This window comes from Nomascus leucogenys, chromosome 10 (assembly GCF_006542625.1).
Source record: "Nomascus leucogenys isolate Asia chromosome 10, Asia_NLE_v1, whole genome shotgun sequence".
Lineage (NCBI taxonomy): Eukaryota > Metazoa > Chordata > Mammalia > Primates > Hylobatidae > Nomascus > Nomascus leucogenys.
Window position 1 is genome coordinate 75945013 of NC_044390.1, and position 15693 is coordinate 75960705.

Below are 15693 nucleotides of genomic sequence, written 5' to 3' on the forward strand. Positions count from 1 at the left end.
AGGCCTAGGCCAGGGGCGGGGCCTTCCAGGGCAGGCAGAGGTCAAGGGGGCAGGGACAAGACTGCCCATAGGAAATAAGGGGCACATGAAACCATGTGGAACCTAAGCCCCTAGACCAGCCTCCCTTGGACATGGATGCGCAAGAGGCTCAGCCCACGGGGGACCTCTGCTCACAGCCTTCAACTAGAGCCAGGAGCATGGAACAGGGACCCTGCAGGACTGCAACAACTGCACACATCTCCTATCATCCCCTAGCTGTTACTTTTGTGAGTTTCCAGCAGTCCTACAATGATTAACAGTAAGATTCCTACAAGGAAGGAGGACCCATGGGAAGCATACTTTTCTTTCTTTCTTTTTTTTTTTTGAGTCAGGGTCTTGCTCCATTGCCCAGGCTGGAGTACAGTGGTGTAATCACAGCTCACTGCAGCCTCGACCTCCTGGGCCTAATCAATCCTCCTACCTCAGCCTCCTGAGTAGCTAGGACCACTGGCACATGCCACCATGCCCAGCTTTTTAAAAAAACACTTTTTTTGTAGAGATAAGGCCCCACTATATTGCCCAGGCTGGTCTTAAACTCCTGGGCTCAAGCAGTCCTCTTGTCTCCACCTGGGGGGCATATATGGGAAGCAGGAAAGGGATACATAGTAAGGGAAGCTGAATCTTTTTAGAGGAAGAGTGACCCCAAGGCTAAAGTGGGTGGGAGCAATTGCAGAAGAAGAAAGCAGGCTCCAAGTTCCTAGGGCCTGTATGACAGGAACAGAGAAGCCAGATGGGTCTGGAGGTCCAGGCAGGAGACCAACCTGTTCTAAGACCCCATCGTGGAGTCCTTCACTGACGGCAAAACACTGATGCGTGGATGGTGGTGTATGCTCATGGCATTCAAAATGTTCCCAATCCGAATCGAAAACATAATCCTGCTCGGGTGTGGTGGCTCATATCTGTAATCCCAGCACTTTGGGAGGTGGAGACAAGAGGACTGCTTGAGCCCAGGAATTTGAGACCAGCTCGGGCAATAGTGATTTTTTTAAAAAATTATATATATATATATATACAAAAATTAGCTGGGAATGGTGGCATGTGCCTGTGGTCTCAGTTACTCAGGAGGCTAAGGTAGGAGAAATGATCGAGCCTGGGAGGTCAAGGCTGCAATGAGCCATGATTTCACCACTCCAGCCTGGGTGACAGAGTGAGATCCTGTCTCCACATAAAAAAAAAAAAAAAAAAAAAAAAGGAAGGAAAGGGAAAGAGGAAGGGGAAGGGGAAGGGGAAGAGGAAGAGAAGGGGAAGGGAAGGGGAAGGCGAGGGAAGGGAAAGAAAAGAAAAGAAAAGAAAAAAGAGTGGAGAAGAGAAAAGAATCCAAGAGTGAACTCTAAAGGTGGCGTGGCTGCTCTGGTCTTCCAGGATGCACATGCAGATATAAGACTCTGAGTGAGGCCGGGTGCAGTGGCTCACGCCTGTAATCCCAGCACTCTGGGAGGCCGAGGAGGGTGGATCACTTGAGGTCAGTAGTTTGAGACTAGCTTGGCTAACATGGTGAAACCCTGTCTCTACTAAAAATACAAAAATTATCCAGGTATGGTGGTGCATGCCTGTAATCCCAGCTACTCAGGAGACTGAGGCAGGAGAATCGCTTGAACCCAGGAGGCAGAGGTTGCAGTGAGCCAAGATCGTGCCACTACACTCCAGCCTGGGTGATAGAGTGAGACCCCATCTTAAAAATAAAAACAAAAACAAAAACTTTGAGTGAGAGCGCGCGAGCCTGCTGCAGGAGCCGCCATTCCAATGCTGCCTTCTGGAGAGCGTTTGGACTCTTACGAAGATGCCCTTTGGGGGCAATGCTTGTCTATTCCTTTTTTCTTTTTTTTTTTTTTTTGTCAGGGGGAATAAAAAAACAAAATCCCAAGGAAGGAATTTAGAAAAAACAAGTATATTGCTCCCTCAGCAGGCTAAAGGCTTCTGGTGGGGACCTGGACTCTTTTTTTCAAGCCGGGAAGGAAGACAACAGCCTGGTGCTTGGGCAATGTGGGAGCTGCAGGAGAAGGCCCAGTTCCCAGCCCCCGGGATTCCCTGGGCACAGAAGGCAGCTGCATCAGGCCCAGCGACAGGAAGTTCCCCTCAGGCCCCTGATCATCTTGGGTGGCCTCTCGACCGCCCTCTCCAACCACAGAGACCTTCCCTGGCCTTAGGGTCGGTGCCCACAGGTGGGCTGTGGCTCCTGCTCAGAGGGCACAGAGACCTCTGAGCAGAGGGCGCAGAGACCTGAGGGAAGAGCGTGCAGGAGAGGCGAGGGAACCACAGGGAGAGGAACCTGCGAGAACCGAAGTCGGGGTGCTGAGGGGAGGCAAAGGGAGGAGAGGATGGGAGGGAAGAGCACTGCGGGGGCAGTGCGGACGAGCACACAGGCCAGTCTCCTCCAGCCGGGCAGCAGCGGAGTGGGAGTGCACGTGTGTGCATCTAAGGCATGCCCATGACTGCTGGCCTGTGAGCGCTGTGAGACTGCAGGTGTGTCTGCCATGCTCCCTGATGTAGCCCCAGCACCTGGCGGGGCGCCCAGCACAGGAAAAGAGCTAACAAGTCCATACACAATAAACCTAGGAGTGAATGAACGAGCAAGGCGGTGTACAGGAAGAGAGCTGCAGCCCACTGGGAAAGAATGAGTGGCATCTACTCATTCAGCAGGTCGACAGGAAAAGCCTGCCTCCGAATCCCAGCCCGGCCACTTACTGGGATGACCCTGAGGTAATCACTGCAGCCTTGTGAGCTTCTGACTGTCGTGTAAAATCTGAGGTAGGACTACCCACCCCAGGGGGATGAAGGGGTTAAATGAGATGTTCACGGAGGCATTTTGTAGTTGTGCTGTACTCTACAGTCAGGAGGACTGGGCTTCCACACCACTCCCATGGTTAGGATCAAGACAATGGGCACAGGCCATGGGAGGCCAATTTCCGTTTGGGATCAGAAAGCATTATTGGAACAGGCCACACTTGTGAGGGAAGTCCCTGCCTCAGAAAGATTCAGAAAAGCTGGACAGTCATTGGAAGAACAATTACAACCACAAGACGGTCAAACACCAAACACCGCTATGCCTCACAACCGTACAGATAATGGCCAAGTAGATGGGGCTCTGGGCATTTCTGAGATCACCTGCCTGGTGGCACCCCATCCTAACAGACCACGCCCTCCAGTCTCCAAGTGGCTCTTCAGAGCTCAGATCCAAACACCTCCTATGCTACAGGTTCTTCTAGCCCCAGGTTCCCAACCAGCCCAAGGCCACAGATGCCAGCCCCAACTCCATCTGCTACATGTGTCACAGGAAACTTTCTCATAGTGCTATTTATTATGTACTGCGGGGGTGGGGGCCATGTCATAAAAGAAATGTCCTCCCTTTCTTATTCATTTCCTTCAAACAAGCATCAAAGTCTCAGTCGCTAGCATGTGACTTACAGAAGCTCTCATAGGAAGAAGACAAGACCGTACTGTTATCATGACACTCACGGCCTCCCTGACTGGTTTCTGCTGTTGATTCTGCCTGAAATGCTCTTCAAATGCACCTTGCTGCTCCGCCTCCACCCTAGAGCTCGCCTGACTGCCCACTTGCCCGTTAAGAGTCGGCTTAGGCTTCACTCCTGCCAGATAGGTCCTGCCAGGTGCTCTCAACAGTCACCCCCTCCTGTGGTCTCACAAAACCCCAGCACCTCTCGGTCACTCTCTCCCTCCTACCTGGTTGTGACTGTCTTCCATGCTCGCTCAGAGGCTCTCTGAGGCCAAGAACTGTGTGTACTGTCGCTTCTTTGTTTACCTGGGCCTAGCCCATTGCCTCACACACAGGTGAACGCAAATAAATCATATGCTTAATGAATGAGTCGATGAATGAATGATGAATAAAGGGAGTCTAATCTAGTTTTAACAAACCCAGGTTTTGCAATGATCTCACAGGCATTCATTTATCCAAGATGTCAGGGGAGTGATTCCACCCTCATTTCACACACAACTTGGGGTCAGTGCTCTAACTTACCTGGCCTCCAGTTAGTGGGAAATTATAAGCTACTCTTCAAGCCTCTCACTAGGACCTGCCATGAAGTACTTGGGAATCTATGGAGTATCACTATGGGGTCAGGCGTCTGAGGCAAGGCCCACCAATCTCCACACTTCTCCACGGGCCCCTCTGCCTGGGAGGGTCTCCCTGCTTCCCTTGGCAGACTCTGGCTTGGCCTTCTGGGTTTGGCGTTGTTGTCACCTCCTTCAGGAAGCATTTCTGGCTAAGGTGCCCCACTCTATAGCAGCTGGCATGAAACCTCTCTAAGCAAACAGCATAACTTTCTGTCCTCTCAATTGACTCTGAGTTCCGAGAGCACAGCCTGGAGCTGGCACGATGCCTGGCACACAGAGCTGAAATGGCACACCCTAGTGTTCCCAGTGGCTCGACTCCCCAGGCTCTCCATCAGGACACAGCCCTCTCCCGCCTCTGACGGATATGGGACCACGGAATCCTTTGTCCAGCAGCAACTCTTGCCTCCCTCCCAGAAGGGAACACCTAGCCCATCAGACTCACCTTTCCTTACTGGAAAAGTCCACTCCCAGCAAGATATTCTCCTCGGTGTCCTGGCGCCCGCTGCTGTACACCACCACCATGTACCGGACCCGGTCCGCCCAGGCGCTCTCCAGGCGCACGGCCTGGAACAGGGCAGACAGGCTCTCACTGGCCTGCCTTTGCAGGTGGTGCCTCCCTCCCATCTCCAATGCAAGATCAACACTTTCAGTGTTCTGCCTTTCCCTCGGGGAGTTAAAAATGAAGAGAAAATTCTTGGCTGGGCATGGTGGCTCAGGCCTGTAATCCCAGCACTTTGGGAGGCCAAGGTAGGCAGATCACTTGAGGTCTGGAGTTTGAGACCAGCCTGGCCAACATGGCAAAACCCCATCTCTACTAAAAATACAAAAATTAGCTGGGCGTGGTGGCGTGCGCCTGTAATCCCAGCTACTCAGGGGACTGAGGCACGAGAATCTCTTGAACCCGGGAGACGGAGGTTGCAGTGAGCTGAGATCACGCCACCACATGCCAGCCAGAGTGACAGAGTGAGATTCCGTCTCAAACAACAAAACACAAAGAGGACGTTCTTGACAGCAGGAACCAGGCCTCATTTCTCTCTGTAGCAGCAGGGACGCCGCCTGGCTCAGAGGAATCACCCAAAATGCAAGAAATCAGTGAACACATGAAATCCAAAGAAAGTTCTTATTTAGCTTATTTAACTGCCATGGAGACCTGTTTCATCCCTCCTCCCGCCCCTCTGGGGAACTGAGGAGTCAACCTGGCTTTGGCTTTAGTGCACAATTTGAGGAGAATTTGTTTGTGGTAACCTAAAAGCTTTTCCCCCTATCATTCATGAATGGTTCCCCACCAAGTTTCACAATTAAAAATTAAAACTTGCTGGCTGGGCACGGTGGCTTACACCTATAACCCCAGGTCTTTGGGAGGCAGAGGAAGGAGAATCGTTTGAGGCCAGGAGTTCAAGACCAGCCTGGGCAAAACAGCAAGACGCCATATCCACAAAATTTTTAAAAAAATTACACAGGGTGGTACACACTTGTAGTCCCAACTATCCAGGAGGCTGAGGTGGGAGGATTGCTTGAACCCAGGAGTTTGAGGCTGCAGTGAGCTAGGATCATGCCACTGCACTCCAGCCTGGGCAACAGAGCAAGACCCTCATCTCACAAAAATTAAAAAAAATTTTTTTCTAACTTGACATTCTCACTGCTTCTTACCAGCTTGATTCTGTCTTCGCAACGCAGAAGGTTGATCATCACCTGAAGATGTTGAGGCAGGTCACCTGTTGAACCAATAAAGAAAGGTTTAAAAGGTCTCTTACCTACTTTCTAGGAAAAAAACCTCTGAAAGGCTGACTTTGAGGGCTTGGAAAAAGATTGAGAAGTTAAAATTTGTCTACCTACACCACAGGAGAATCACCACAAAAACTTCAAGTCTCAATTTCTCTTACACCACTCTGAATACTGTGCAATGTGGATGGGTGACATGGAGCTTACTGTCATGTTGTTAAAAGTTGCTCTTGGCCGGGCGCGGTGGCTCATGCTTGTAATCACAGCACTTTGGGAGGCCGAGGCGGGCGGATCACGAGGTCAGGAGATCGAGACCACGGTGAAACCCCGTCTCTACTAAAAATACAAAAAAATTAGCCGGGCATGGTGGCGGGCGCCTGTAGTCCCAGCTACTCGGAGAGGCTGAGGCGGGAGAATGGCGTGAACCTGGGAGGCGGAGCTTGCAGTGAGCCGAGATTGCGCCACTGCACTCCAGCCTGGGCGACAGAGCGAGACTCCGTCTCAAAAAAAAAAAAAAAAAAAAAAAAAAAAAGTTGCTCTTATTTCCTGAAATACATACAGTATAGGTTTCCGAATACAAAATGTGGAAAATACAGGCAAGCCTAGAGAAAAATGTTATTTCATTCAAGCCAATGTTACTCGGCAGGTTGGGGTGCCTAGAAATGACAGCTGTGGCTGGAAGTAAGGCATTTGCTAAGAGTTAATCATTAGAGAAAAAGGACAGAGCACCATCCTTCCTCTTCAAACAACTTCTTCTTCTTCTTTTTTTTTTTTGATACAGAGTCTCAAACTGTCACCCAGGCTAGAGTGCAGTGGTGCGATCTCAGCTCACTGCAACCTCCGCCTCCTGGATTCAAGGGATTCTTCTGTCTCAGCCTCCTAAGTAGCTGGGATTACAGGTGCCCATCACCATACCCGGCTAATTTTTGTATTAACTGTAGAGACGGAGTTTCACCATGTTGGCCAGGCTGGTCTCGAACTCCTGACCTCAAGTGATCTGCATGCCTCAGCCTCCCAAAGTGCTGGGATTACAGGCATGAGCTACCCCACCCAGGCCCCACTTCAAACTTCTGCATTTTCCACTGGAGGCAGACATTATTTCCATAACCGGGGGGGAAAATGTTTAAGTGACTCTACAGATAGCAGCTGTATGCTGGTTGCCCAGAGAAATAATTTGAATAGAAACCAATCTGTCATTTTCTCTTTTCTTGCTAAAAATTATGTACTCTTTTTTCTTCACTATGTAAAACAGGCAGTAGCCAGGGACGGCTTCTGAACTTCTCTGAGCTGCCCCAGGGTTCAGGAGGTGTCCCTGGAGTGCAGTGAGGAAAGTCTTTTACTGGCCATGAGTCTCACGCGAAGCAGGAGACCCTGTTAGAAGAAGGGCACACTTTCAAGGGGGGGAAAGTTGTAAGGGAGGTGCATAATTAATAAGTAGCAGGTGTGACTCCAAGTTTGCTTTTTTCTCTAGCTTATACATTTTTCTTTATATCTGCAAGGCTTTCTTTCTGAAGAAAGGTTCATCTGTAAAGATGCTAATATCAGCCTGGTGTGGTGGCTCACACCTGTAATTCCAGTGCTTTGGGAGGCCGAGGCAGGAGAGTCACTTGAGGCCAGGCATTCAAGACCAGCCTGGGCAACATGGCAAGACCCCATCTCTACAGAAAAGTAAAAAATTAGCTGGGCTTTCTGGTTCACATCTGTAGTCCCAGCTACTTGGGAGGCCAAGGCAGGAGGATCGCTGAAGCCCAGGAGTTTGAGACCACCCTGGGTAACATGATGAGACCCTGTCTCTACAAAGGAAAAAAAAATATACATCACAATTACAACCCCAAAAGGATCAATAATGCTTACACACTCAAATGCTCCAAAAGAAAACATTGTGTTTGTTCCTTTTGCAAAAGCTTCTTTTTCATTTTAAGGGAGAATGACAGATGATGTCCAAATTGCACTTCCTGCCTCAGAGAGGAATTGAGTCATTAGAAATTTGTGCCTCTAGTCAGGAGGGTAGATCTCATGTTAAGTGTTCTTTCTTTTTCTTTTTTTTTCAATAGAGATAGGGTTTTGCCATGTTGCCCAGGCTGGTCTCGAACTCCTGGACTCAAATGATCCTCCCACCTCAGCCTCCCAAAGTGCTGGGATTATAGGCATGAGCCACCAAACCCAGCCCAATTAAGCATTCTTTCCACAATAAGTAAAATTTAAAAAAGAAAAGAACCATGCCCCTCTTATCTGTCCTCTCCAGTTATACAATTCCACAGTGTATATCACCCTATGTTGACCCTGCTTCCTACGATGAGCGATTTGGAGATAAGGGTTCACATTAAAGAAAGCCATAGACCTCCCCACCCCCTTCCTCCACCCATCATGTCACCAATACAACACAACGACCATGGGCTGGTTCTTCACCCGCCTGGGCCCTCCCACCATCTACCCAAGTCATAGAACTGCATTGGGGAAAGCAAAAACAAACGCCTGTCTGATAAATGCCTAAATGAAAGGGACATTTTCCACACAGATAAACTTCTTTCAGTGGGATTGTTTGCTGAGATATGGAACTGCTGACAGACAGAAATCCAAACCCCAGTCTGACATCCACACACAAAAAAATCAGAGAATATAAGCCCTAGAAAGGGTCTCAAATTGACTGGACTGGCTGAAACAAACTGAACTACTTTTCCAAGGACAGAATTAACCCTCAATTGTACTCAGCTCTGCACGGTGGTTACTGGGGGGCCTCTGGTACATTCAGGAGACTTGATGGTGATTCTAGGGAAAAAAAAGGAACTAACGTAAGTCTAGTCTGCGCCTGTCCCAAGGTCATTTACAGACCAACTGTGGACAGCTGGCGGCCCCTCTGCCTTCTGACCTCATCGTCCACTCCAGATCTCAGGGCACAAGAGTCAGCCAGCTGGTGGCTTGCATCCTACCCTTCTAGTCTTTGGATTAGAGGAAGGAGGTATCTGACACTTAGTGAGCAGAGCTTGAGCATTTGCTTTGTTGTATGTGTTACAGTTAAAACATGAACAACAGCTACATTTCTAAGAGGGCAGAATAATTAGCAAATTCAAGAATGAAGAATCTGGCTGAGTATGCTGCCTCAAACCTATAATCCCAATGCCTTGAAAGGCTGAGGTGGGGGGATGGCTTGAGGCCAGGAGTTGGAGACCAGCCTGAGCAACATAGTGAGACCTCATCTATACACACACACACACACACACACACACACACACACACACACACAACTAGCTGGGTGTGGTGACACGCATCTATGGTCCCAGCTACTCAGGAAGCTGAGGCTGGACGATCACTTGAGCCCAGGAGGTCGAGGCTGCAGTGAGCTATGATCAGGCCACTGCATGCCAGCCTGGGCAAGGAAATGAGATCCGTCTCTAAAAAAACTTTTCATATAATTAAAAAAAAAAAAAGAATGAAGGGTCTGTTTATAGCTGTATTGTACTAGAAGTCATCGTAATAATAATGATAGTTACCCATCTATCTATACATATATATGTATGTATATATATATATATATATATACACACAGCACCTACTAAAGGTAGGTATGTTACACGCATAACTCTAAATTTCCATATTGTCTGAGGCACCAGTATTTGATGCCCATTGTAAAGACTAGGAAACTGAGGCTTAGAAGTCGACCTGTGACGGCTTAGTAAGTTGGAGAACTAGGATCAGAAGACAGGTCTGCCTGGCTTCAAAACAAATACTATTTCTACAAACCACACTGCCTCCTTGTACAGGACAGTTATTTTCTTTGCTTAAAACAGACCTAAATATTATCAACATCAGTATGTGAAAATACTGACTGAGCCTTGGTGTTTGCTATAAATTGTATGGTGCAGAATTCTAACCTGAGCACCCAGATCTAAAATGAAGCTGAATGACTTGAGGTTAAACAAACAAAATGTTCACAAGAAAACTGGCCACAATGGCTGGTTGGTTTCACCTGCTGCTGTTCTGAAAAGTAAAGGCCTTCTCAGCTCATATTCAATTATGCACTGCCTCTCCAAGAAATGCCCTGAGACGCTGTCCATCTACAACAAAGATCCACTTACATGCAAGCATTTTTTTCTTTCTTTCTTTTTGAGCTAGGGTCTATTTTTTTGTCACCCAGGCTGGAGTGCAGTGGCGCAATCATGGCTCACTGAGCAACACAGTGAGCAACACAGTGAGACCTCCTTTACACACACACACACAAAACTAGCTGGGTGTGGTGACGCGTCAGCCTCGACCTCCTGGGCTCAAGCAATCCTCCCGCCTCAGCCCCCCACTCTGCTGGGATTACAGGCATGCGCCACCATGCCCAGCTAATTTTTGTATTTTTTGCAGAGATAGGGTTTCACTGTGTTGTTCAGGTTAGTCTGGAACTCCTGGGTTCAAGCGAGATCTGCCCACCTTGGCCTCCCAAATGCTGGAATTACAGGCAAGAGCCACCGTGCCTGGCCATAAGTGTGTTTTGTTGTTATTGTTTTTAAGAAACAGAGTCTCTCTCTGTCACTCAGGCTGGAGTGCAGTGGCGTGATCCTAGCTCGTTGCAGCCTCAAACTCCTGGGCTCAAGTGATCCTCCCACCTCAGCCTCCCAAAGCACTGGGATTACAGGTATGAGACACCATGCAGGGCCACGCAAGCATTTCTTGAATTCCTCTTTCTAACTGCCTTCAGTTCTGAGTCAAGTCTCCTAAGAAAACCAGTCTTATTACTTAGTAGGCATTTCTTATTTAAACTCAGTTTGAGCCTCACCCTATTACTTCTGTCCACTTCCTAAAAACAAACTATTACAGAATCAAGACTTCCTACTATAGTGTCTATCTCAGAGTTGGAGCCAAAGGCCCTTCAAGAAATTCTCCAAATGAGTGTTTTTCAAATGCTTGGAGAAATCCATCCCAAGATTAGGTATACAGCACTCCAGATGGTTATTTTCAAGTGGACAACATCTGGCTATAATTCATTTTGGTGCATTTGTTAAAAAGTCAGGCTGTAACTTACAGCCTGCAATTAACTGATAAACTACAGAGAGGAAATCTTTGCATCCCAGCAGGATGCTGCTGACCTTACTCCTGACGCAGACAGACATGACATAAAAGGTTGGAAAATGTGCGTGGCCTGCTCAAGAGAGAGCATCTGAGCCTCTGCCTGCACTTGTCATTGCAAACCTGCGTCCACTATGTCTAAGGCCTTCAAACTCAGCAACATCACCAACAATGGAAGTTTCCTCTGCTGTCCAGAAAAGCAGCTCCAATATAAGAGTATCAACTTAGAGCCCTCACCTGCATGCTTGTGGGGGTGCTGAAGACTCCGCTGGCCTTGAGGGCTGCTTCCCTGTTGTAAGAAGAGGGCTGCGCCTTTCACCATGAAAAAGCTCTCGCTTAAGCTGGGAAGGATAAGACCAAAGCACAGTTAGACTGGAATTCAGACAGGAAAATGGACAAAGAATTACTGCAGGGGAAAAAGCTTTAGCGTGGACAAATGGCATGTAAAATGCAAATAGGATGAAACTGCTTTTATAATAATTCCACGTAGTACTTTTCTCAAACCTTGCTTTTGCTAAAAGCTTGCTGCTGGAGAATTTTCGTGACAAAATAATGCTTCTGTGACAACACCCAAAGTTCTACGTAGGCTCTCCAGGGCCCCTTTCTGCAGAATACTGGACAGGGATCTCACTGTCATATAACATTTTCTTCTTTCTTTTTTTTTTTGAGATACAGTTTCACTCTGTCATCCAGGCTGCAGTACAGTGGTGTGATCTCAACTCACTGCAACCTCTGCCTACTGGGTTCAAGTGATTCTCATGTCTCAGCCTCCCCAGCAGCTGAGATTACAGGCATGTGCCACCATGCCCAGCTAATTATTGTATTATTAGTAGAGACATGGTTTCACCATGTTAGCCAGGCTGGTCTCAAACTCCTGACCTCAAGCGATCTGCCTGCTTCGGCCTCCTGGAGTGCTGCGATTACAGGCATGACCGCGCCCGGCCATAACGTTTTCTAAGAATAGAGAACAACTCCCTGATTAGGAGAGGGCGGTCTACTTTGTGAATTCTCATGCTCTTGCTGTTGATCTCTGCTTCTAACTCTCTGGCTTTTAACAACTCCATTGTTTCTTGGTGACTTCCCTTGATGGAATACAAGATGAAATTACACTTTCACTAGTTGTTTGCATTTTAAGAAAAGTGGGGACGGGCCAGGTGGCTCAAGCCTGTAATCTCAGCATTTTGGGAGGCCAAGGCAGGTGGATCACTTGAAGTCAGGAGTTCGAGACCAGTCTGGCCAACATGGTGAAACCCTGTCTCTACTAAAAATGCAAAAATTAGCCAGGCATGGTGGCACATGCCTGTAATTCCAGCTACTCAGAAGGCTGAGGCACAAGAATCACTTACTTGAGCCCCAGGGACAGAGGCTGGAGTGAGCCAAGATCGCACCACTGCACTCCAGCCTTGGCGACAGAGCAAGACCGTGCCTCAAAAAAAAGGAAAGAAAGAAAGAAAAAAAAAAGTGGGTGGATACTGACCTGTGATTTAACTTAGTCAAGGTTGTCCTGTCCACTATTCTTGCAGAAAACCTGAAGTTGGCCCAATGAATTTCTCAGCAGAATGAATCTTTGGATTTTGTTATTTTAGCTAGCAATAACACTTATATCTACCTATAACTTTAAAAATTACAATTAAGGCTGGGCGTGGTGGCTCACGCTTGTAATCCCAGCACTTTGGGAGGCCGAGGCGGGCGGATCATGAGGTCAGGAGATAGAGACCACGGTGAAACCCCGTCTCTACTAAAAATACAAAAAAAATTAGCCGGGCGTGGTGGCGGGCGCCTGTAGTCCCAGCTACTCGGAGAGGCTGAGGCAGGAGAATGGCGTGAGCCTGGGAGGCGGAGCTTGCAGTGAGCCGAGATTGCACCACTGCACTCCAGCCTGGGCGACAGAGCGAGACTCCGTCTCAAAAAAAAAAAAAAAAAAAAAATTACAATTAAAAAATGTTTATTTGGGAGGCTGGGGTGGAAGGATCATTTGAGCCCAGGAGTTTGAGACCAGCCTGGGATACGTTGTGAGACCCTGTCGTACATCAAAAGTTTTTATTTTTAATTTCACTTTCATGACTTGGCTATCAAGTCTGGCTTCTGCAAAAATTAAGACATAAGAAAAGAATGCTTCAGCTATGAATTACTATCAATTGTTCAAAAATACCATCAACTCTCAAAATTATGCATAAAATACACCAAAATTATTAACGGCTTTGCAGGAGGTGGGGGAGGAGGAGGAATAGATTATCTTCTAGTATTTTTTAAATGTTCTATATTAAACTTATATTAACCTTTAAAACATCTACTTTTGTTTGATTCTCAAAATAATATAAAACACATACTATACTTTATAATTTAAAAAGAACATCCTAATCTTTTTTTTTTTTTTGAGATGGAGTCTCGCTCTGTCACCCAGGCACCCAGGCTGAAGTGCAGTGGCACGATCTGGCTCACTGCAAGCTCTGCCTCCCGGGGTCACGCCATTCTCCTGCCTCAGCCTCTCCGAGCAGCTGGGACTACAGGCGCCCGCCACCACGCCTGGCTGATTTTTTGTATTTTCAGTAGAGACGGGGTTTCACTGTGGTCTCGATCTCCTGACCTCGTGATCCACCTGCCTCGGCCTCCCAAAGTGCTGGGATTACAAGCGTGAGCCACCGCGCCCGGCCAGAACATCCTCATCTTAATAATTTCATAAAAGGAGGTCACAGTTCAAATTGTAGGCAACTATAAAAATTTCTCTCTTGAAAAACCAATGGACATATACGTGATTTGAAGGAAAAATCCCTAAGAAAAAGCAGTCTTCTAATTAAAGAGAACCTTGAAATTAAGTAAATCAACTCCTGACAGAAAGACGAAGATGTTTTCTGTAATATAAGAAAGCAAGATCACCTTTGCCCCAGACATCTAATGTTAGTAGTTAAATGTTCGAATTCTGGAATAAAAAACTCAGCACTAAGTCTAAAGTATGACTCTGGGTGCCAAGAAAATGCCACATGAACTAGCATTTCCAATCAGCAGCTCCTGAAATCAGGAAGACTGTTATGTTCTATGATATAAAGTCCACAATAAAATCTGTTAGTTTTTCTGGTTAAATGCTCATGCTAAAAATAGTGACTGCTCAAATATTAAGTAAGAAGACTTAGTTCTGCCTTCTTGTTCAGTCCTTTGAATTCCAGGCAATTGGTTTTCGATATCTTGTGACACCAATACTTGACATCTGACAGCATTTCGTCTGCTACTGCAGATGCACTGCCGAGTCATCCTTTCCACCCTCTCACAGTCATATATTTGTGCTGCAAGGTTCAAGTGTTGAGGAGCTCAGGATTATAAATAATGAAAGAAACGAGAAGCAGCCTTTCTTTGCTGTCTCACCCTCACTCATAGGAAGTAAAAAGCTCTTTAGCATCCATCTGGCCGATCTCATTTCACAGGGTGCAGAATCACCTAACCCTTTCCACCCACAAAGCTTGTCACTCTCTCCTTCCTTAGAATCTCACAGCTGAGTATGTTTTCAGAACTGTTCTTAGACACAGATCACTTACTATTTATTCTCATCAAAATCTGAAAGAGCTATGCGAGAGGTTCCAAACTCATGAAACCTAAAACAACCATCAGTTCATCGAAGCAGCTGGGAAAATCTTTTCGAGACAACATCAACTGCTTTTGTTCACGAGATTAAAAAAAACAAAAACAAAAACAAAACAATTCATACTGACCAGAAACCCAAGCACGCTGGAAACAGCCAACCATTAACGATGACCTTTGCTTTGGAAACCATGAGCAAAAATTCCCCTTGGTTTCCCTTACATTTCCTTTGGAAAAAAAAGGAACAATGCAACAGACTAGGCTGGTTTCACTCTGTGATCACTTACAGGGCCAGCTGTTCCTCCTCCGTGTTCCTACACTGATAAGAATCAGGGCCTCCTGCTCTACGCATGAAGTTGGGATGGCATTGATTGGGGCCCTGGAACACTCTGCCTCTGTTCCCCCACGACAATCAAGTAACAGGCATTTACTGTAAAAAGCAAGACTGGAAGCTGCAGGGAAGACCAAGCAGCAGCGCATTATCCCGAAGCCGTGAGATCACCCTGCGTCCTGCAAATACAGTCAGGGGATACAGCCAGAGGAAACCGCACGACATGACTCTCGGGGTGGGGGGTGGGGTGGGAGGCTGCACAGCGTGGTCAGTCACAGGATTTATGAAAACAAGATGCAGAAAGTCTCTGTGACCCGGCTTCCTGGCTTCTCTTCTGAGCTCACTCTGGGCCCAGAGCCTCATGCGCCCTCTGCGTGGCCGATCTGAATACTGTATCTGACGACCGCAGCTTCTGATGCCCAGAGGCACAGGCTCCCCCAATTCATCAGACCCTCAAAGTGCCCCACTGGGGAAGTCCATGAAGAAATCCACATTGGTGATGGCACGCTCACTTTACCAGATGTCCGGGGCCAGGAAGCCCAAACCCACAAGCCATCCATCCCAGCCACCCAGAAATCACCCTTCTCACAAAAGATCTGAGTGTCCTAAAAGGAGTGACTAAAGTTACAAAAGGTCAGATGCAGACAGACAAAACGGAAATGTCTTCCTCCACCACTGTAAGAAAAATCTTGATGAGGGATTAAAAAAAAGCCGCTGCCCTCTCTACCCACCAACCAGAAAGCTTTTATCTCCACCACATAGATCTGTTCTCGGACACTGATTACTGCCATTCGGGAAGCTTCATAAGATTAAAGTTTCTCCAAAGCATTGAAGACAGACAAAAACCTCAATCAATGCTCCTCAAAAAACCCCAGGCCCCCAAAATATAAACAGCCAGTGTCATC

The 15693-nt window shown here is 47.4% G+C and overlaps 1 protein-coding gene across 1 annotated transcript in view; it reads right to left on the minus strand.

The window, feature by feature from the left end:
* SSH1 (slingshot protein phosphatase 1) overlaps positions 1–15693 on the minus strand; it is a 76502-nt gene that overhangs the window by 30106 nt on the left and 30703 nt on the right. The window contains exons 3-5 of the mRNA XM_030821326.1: positions 11122–11225; positions 5761–5825; positions 4553–4674 (exon numbers count right to left, since the gene is read on the minus strand). Coding sequence (XP_030677186.1) covers positions 4553–4674; positions 5761–5825; positions 11122–11225 — 291 coding nt within the window. The remainder of the gene's footprint in view (positions 1–4552; positions 4675–5760; positions 5826–11121; positions 11226–15693) is intronic.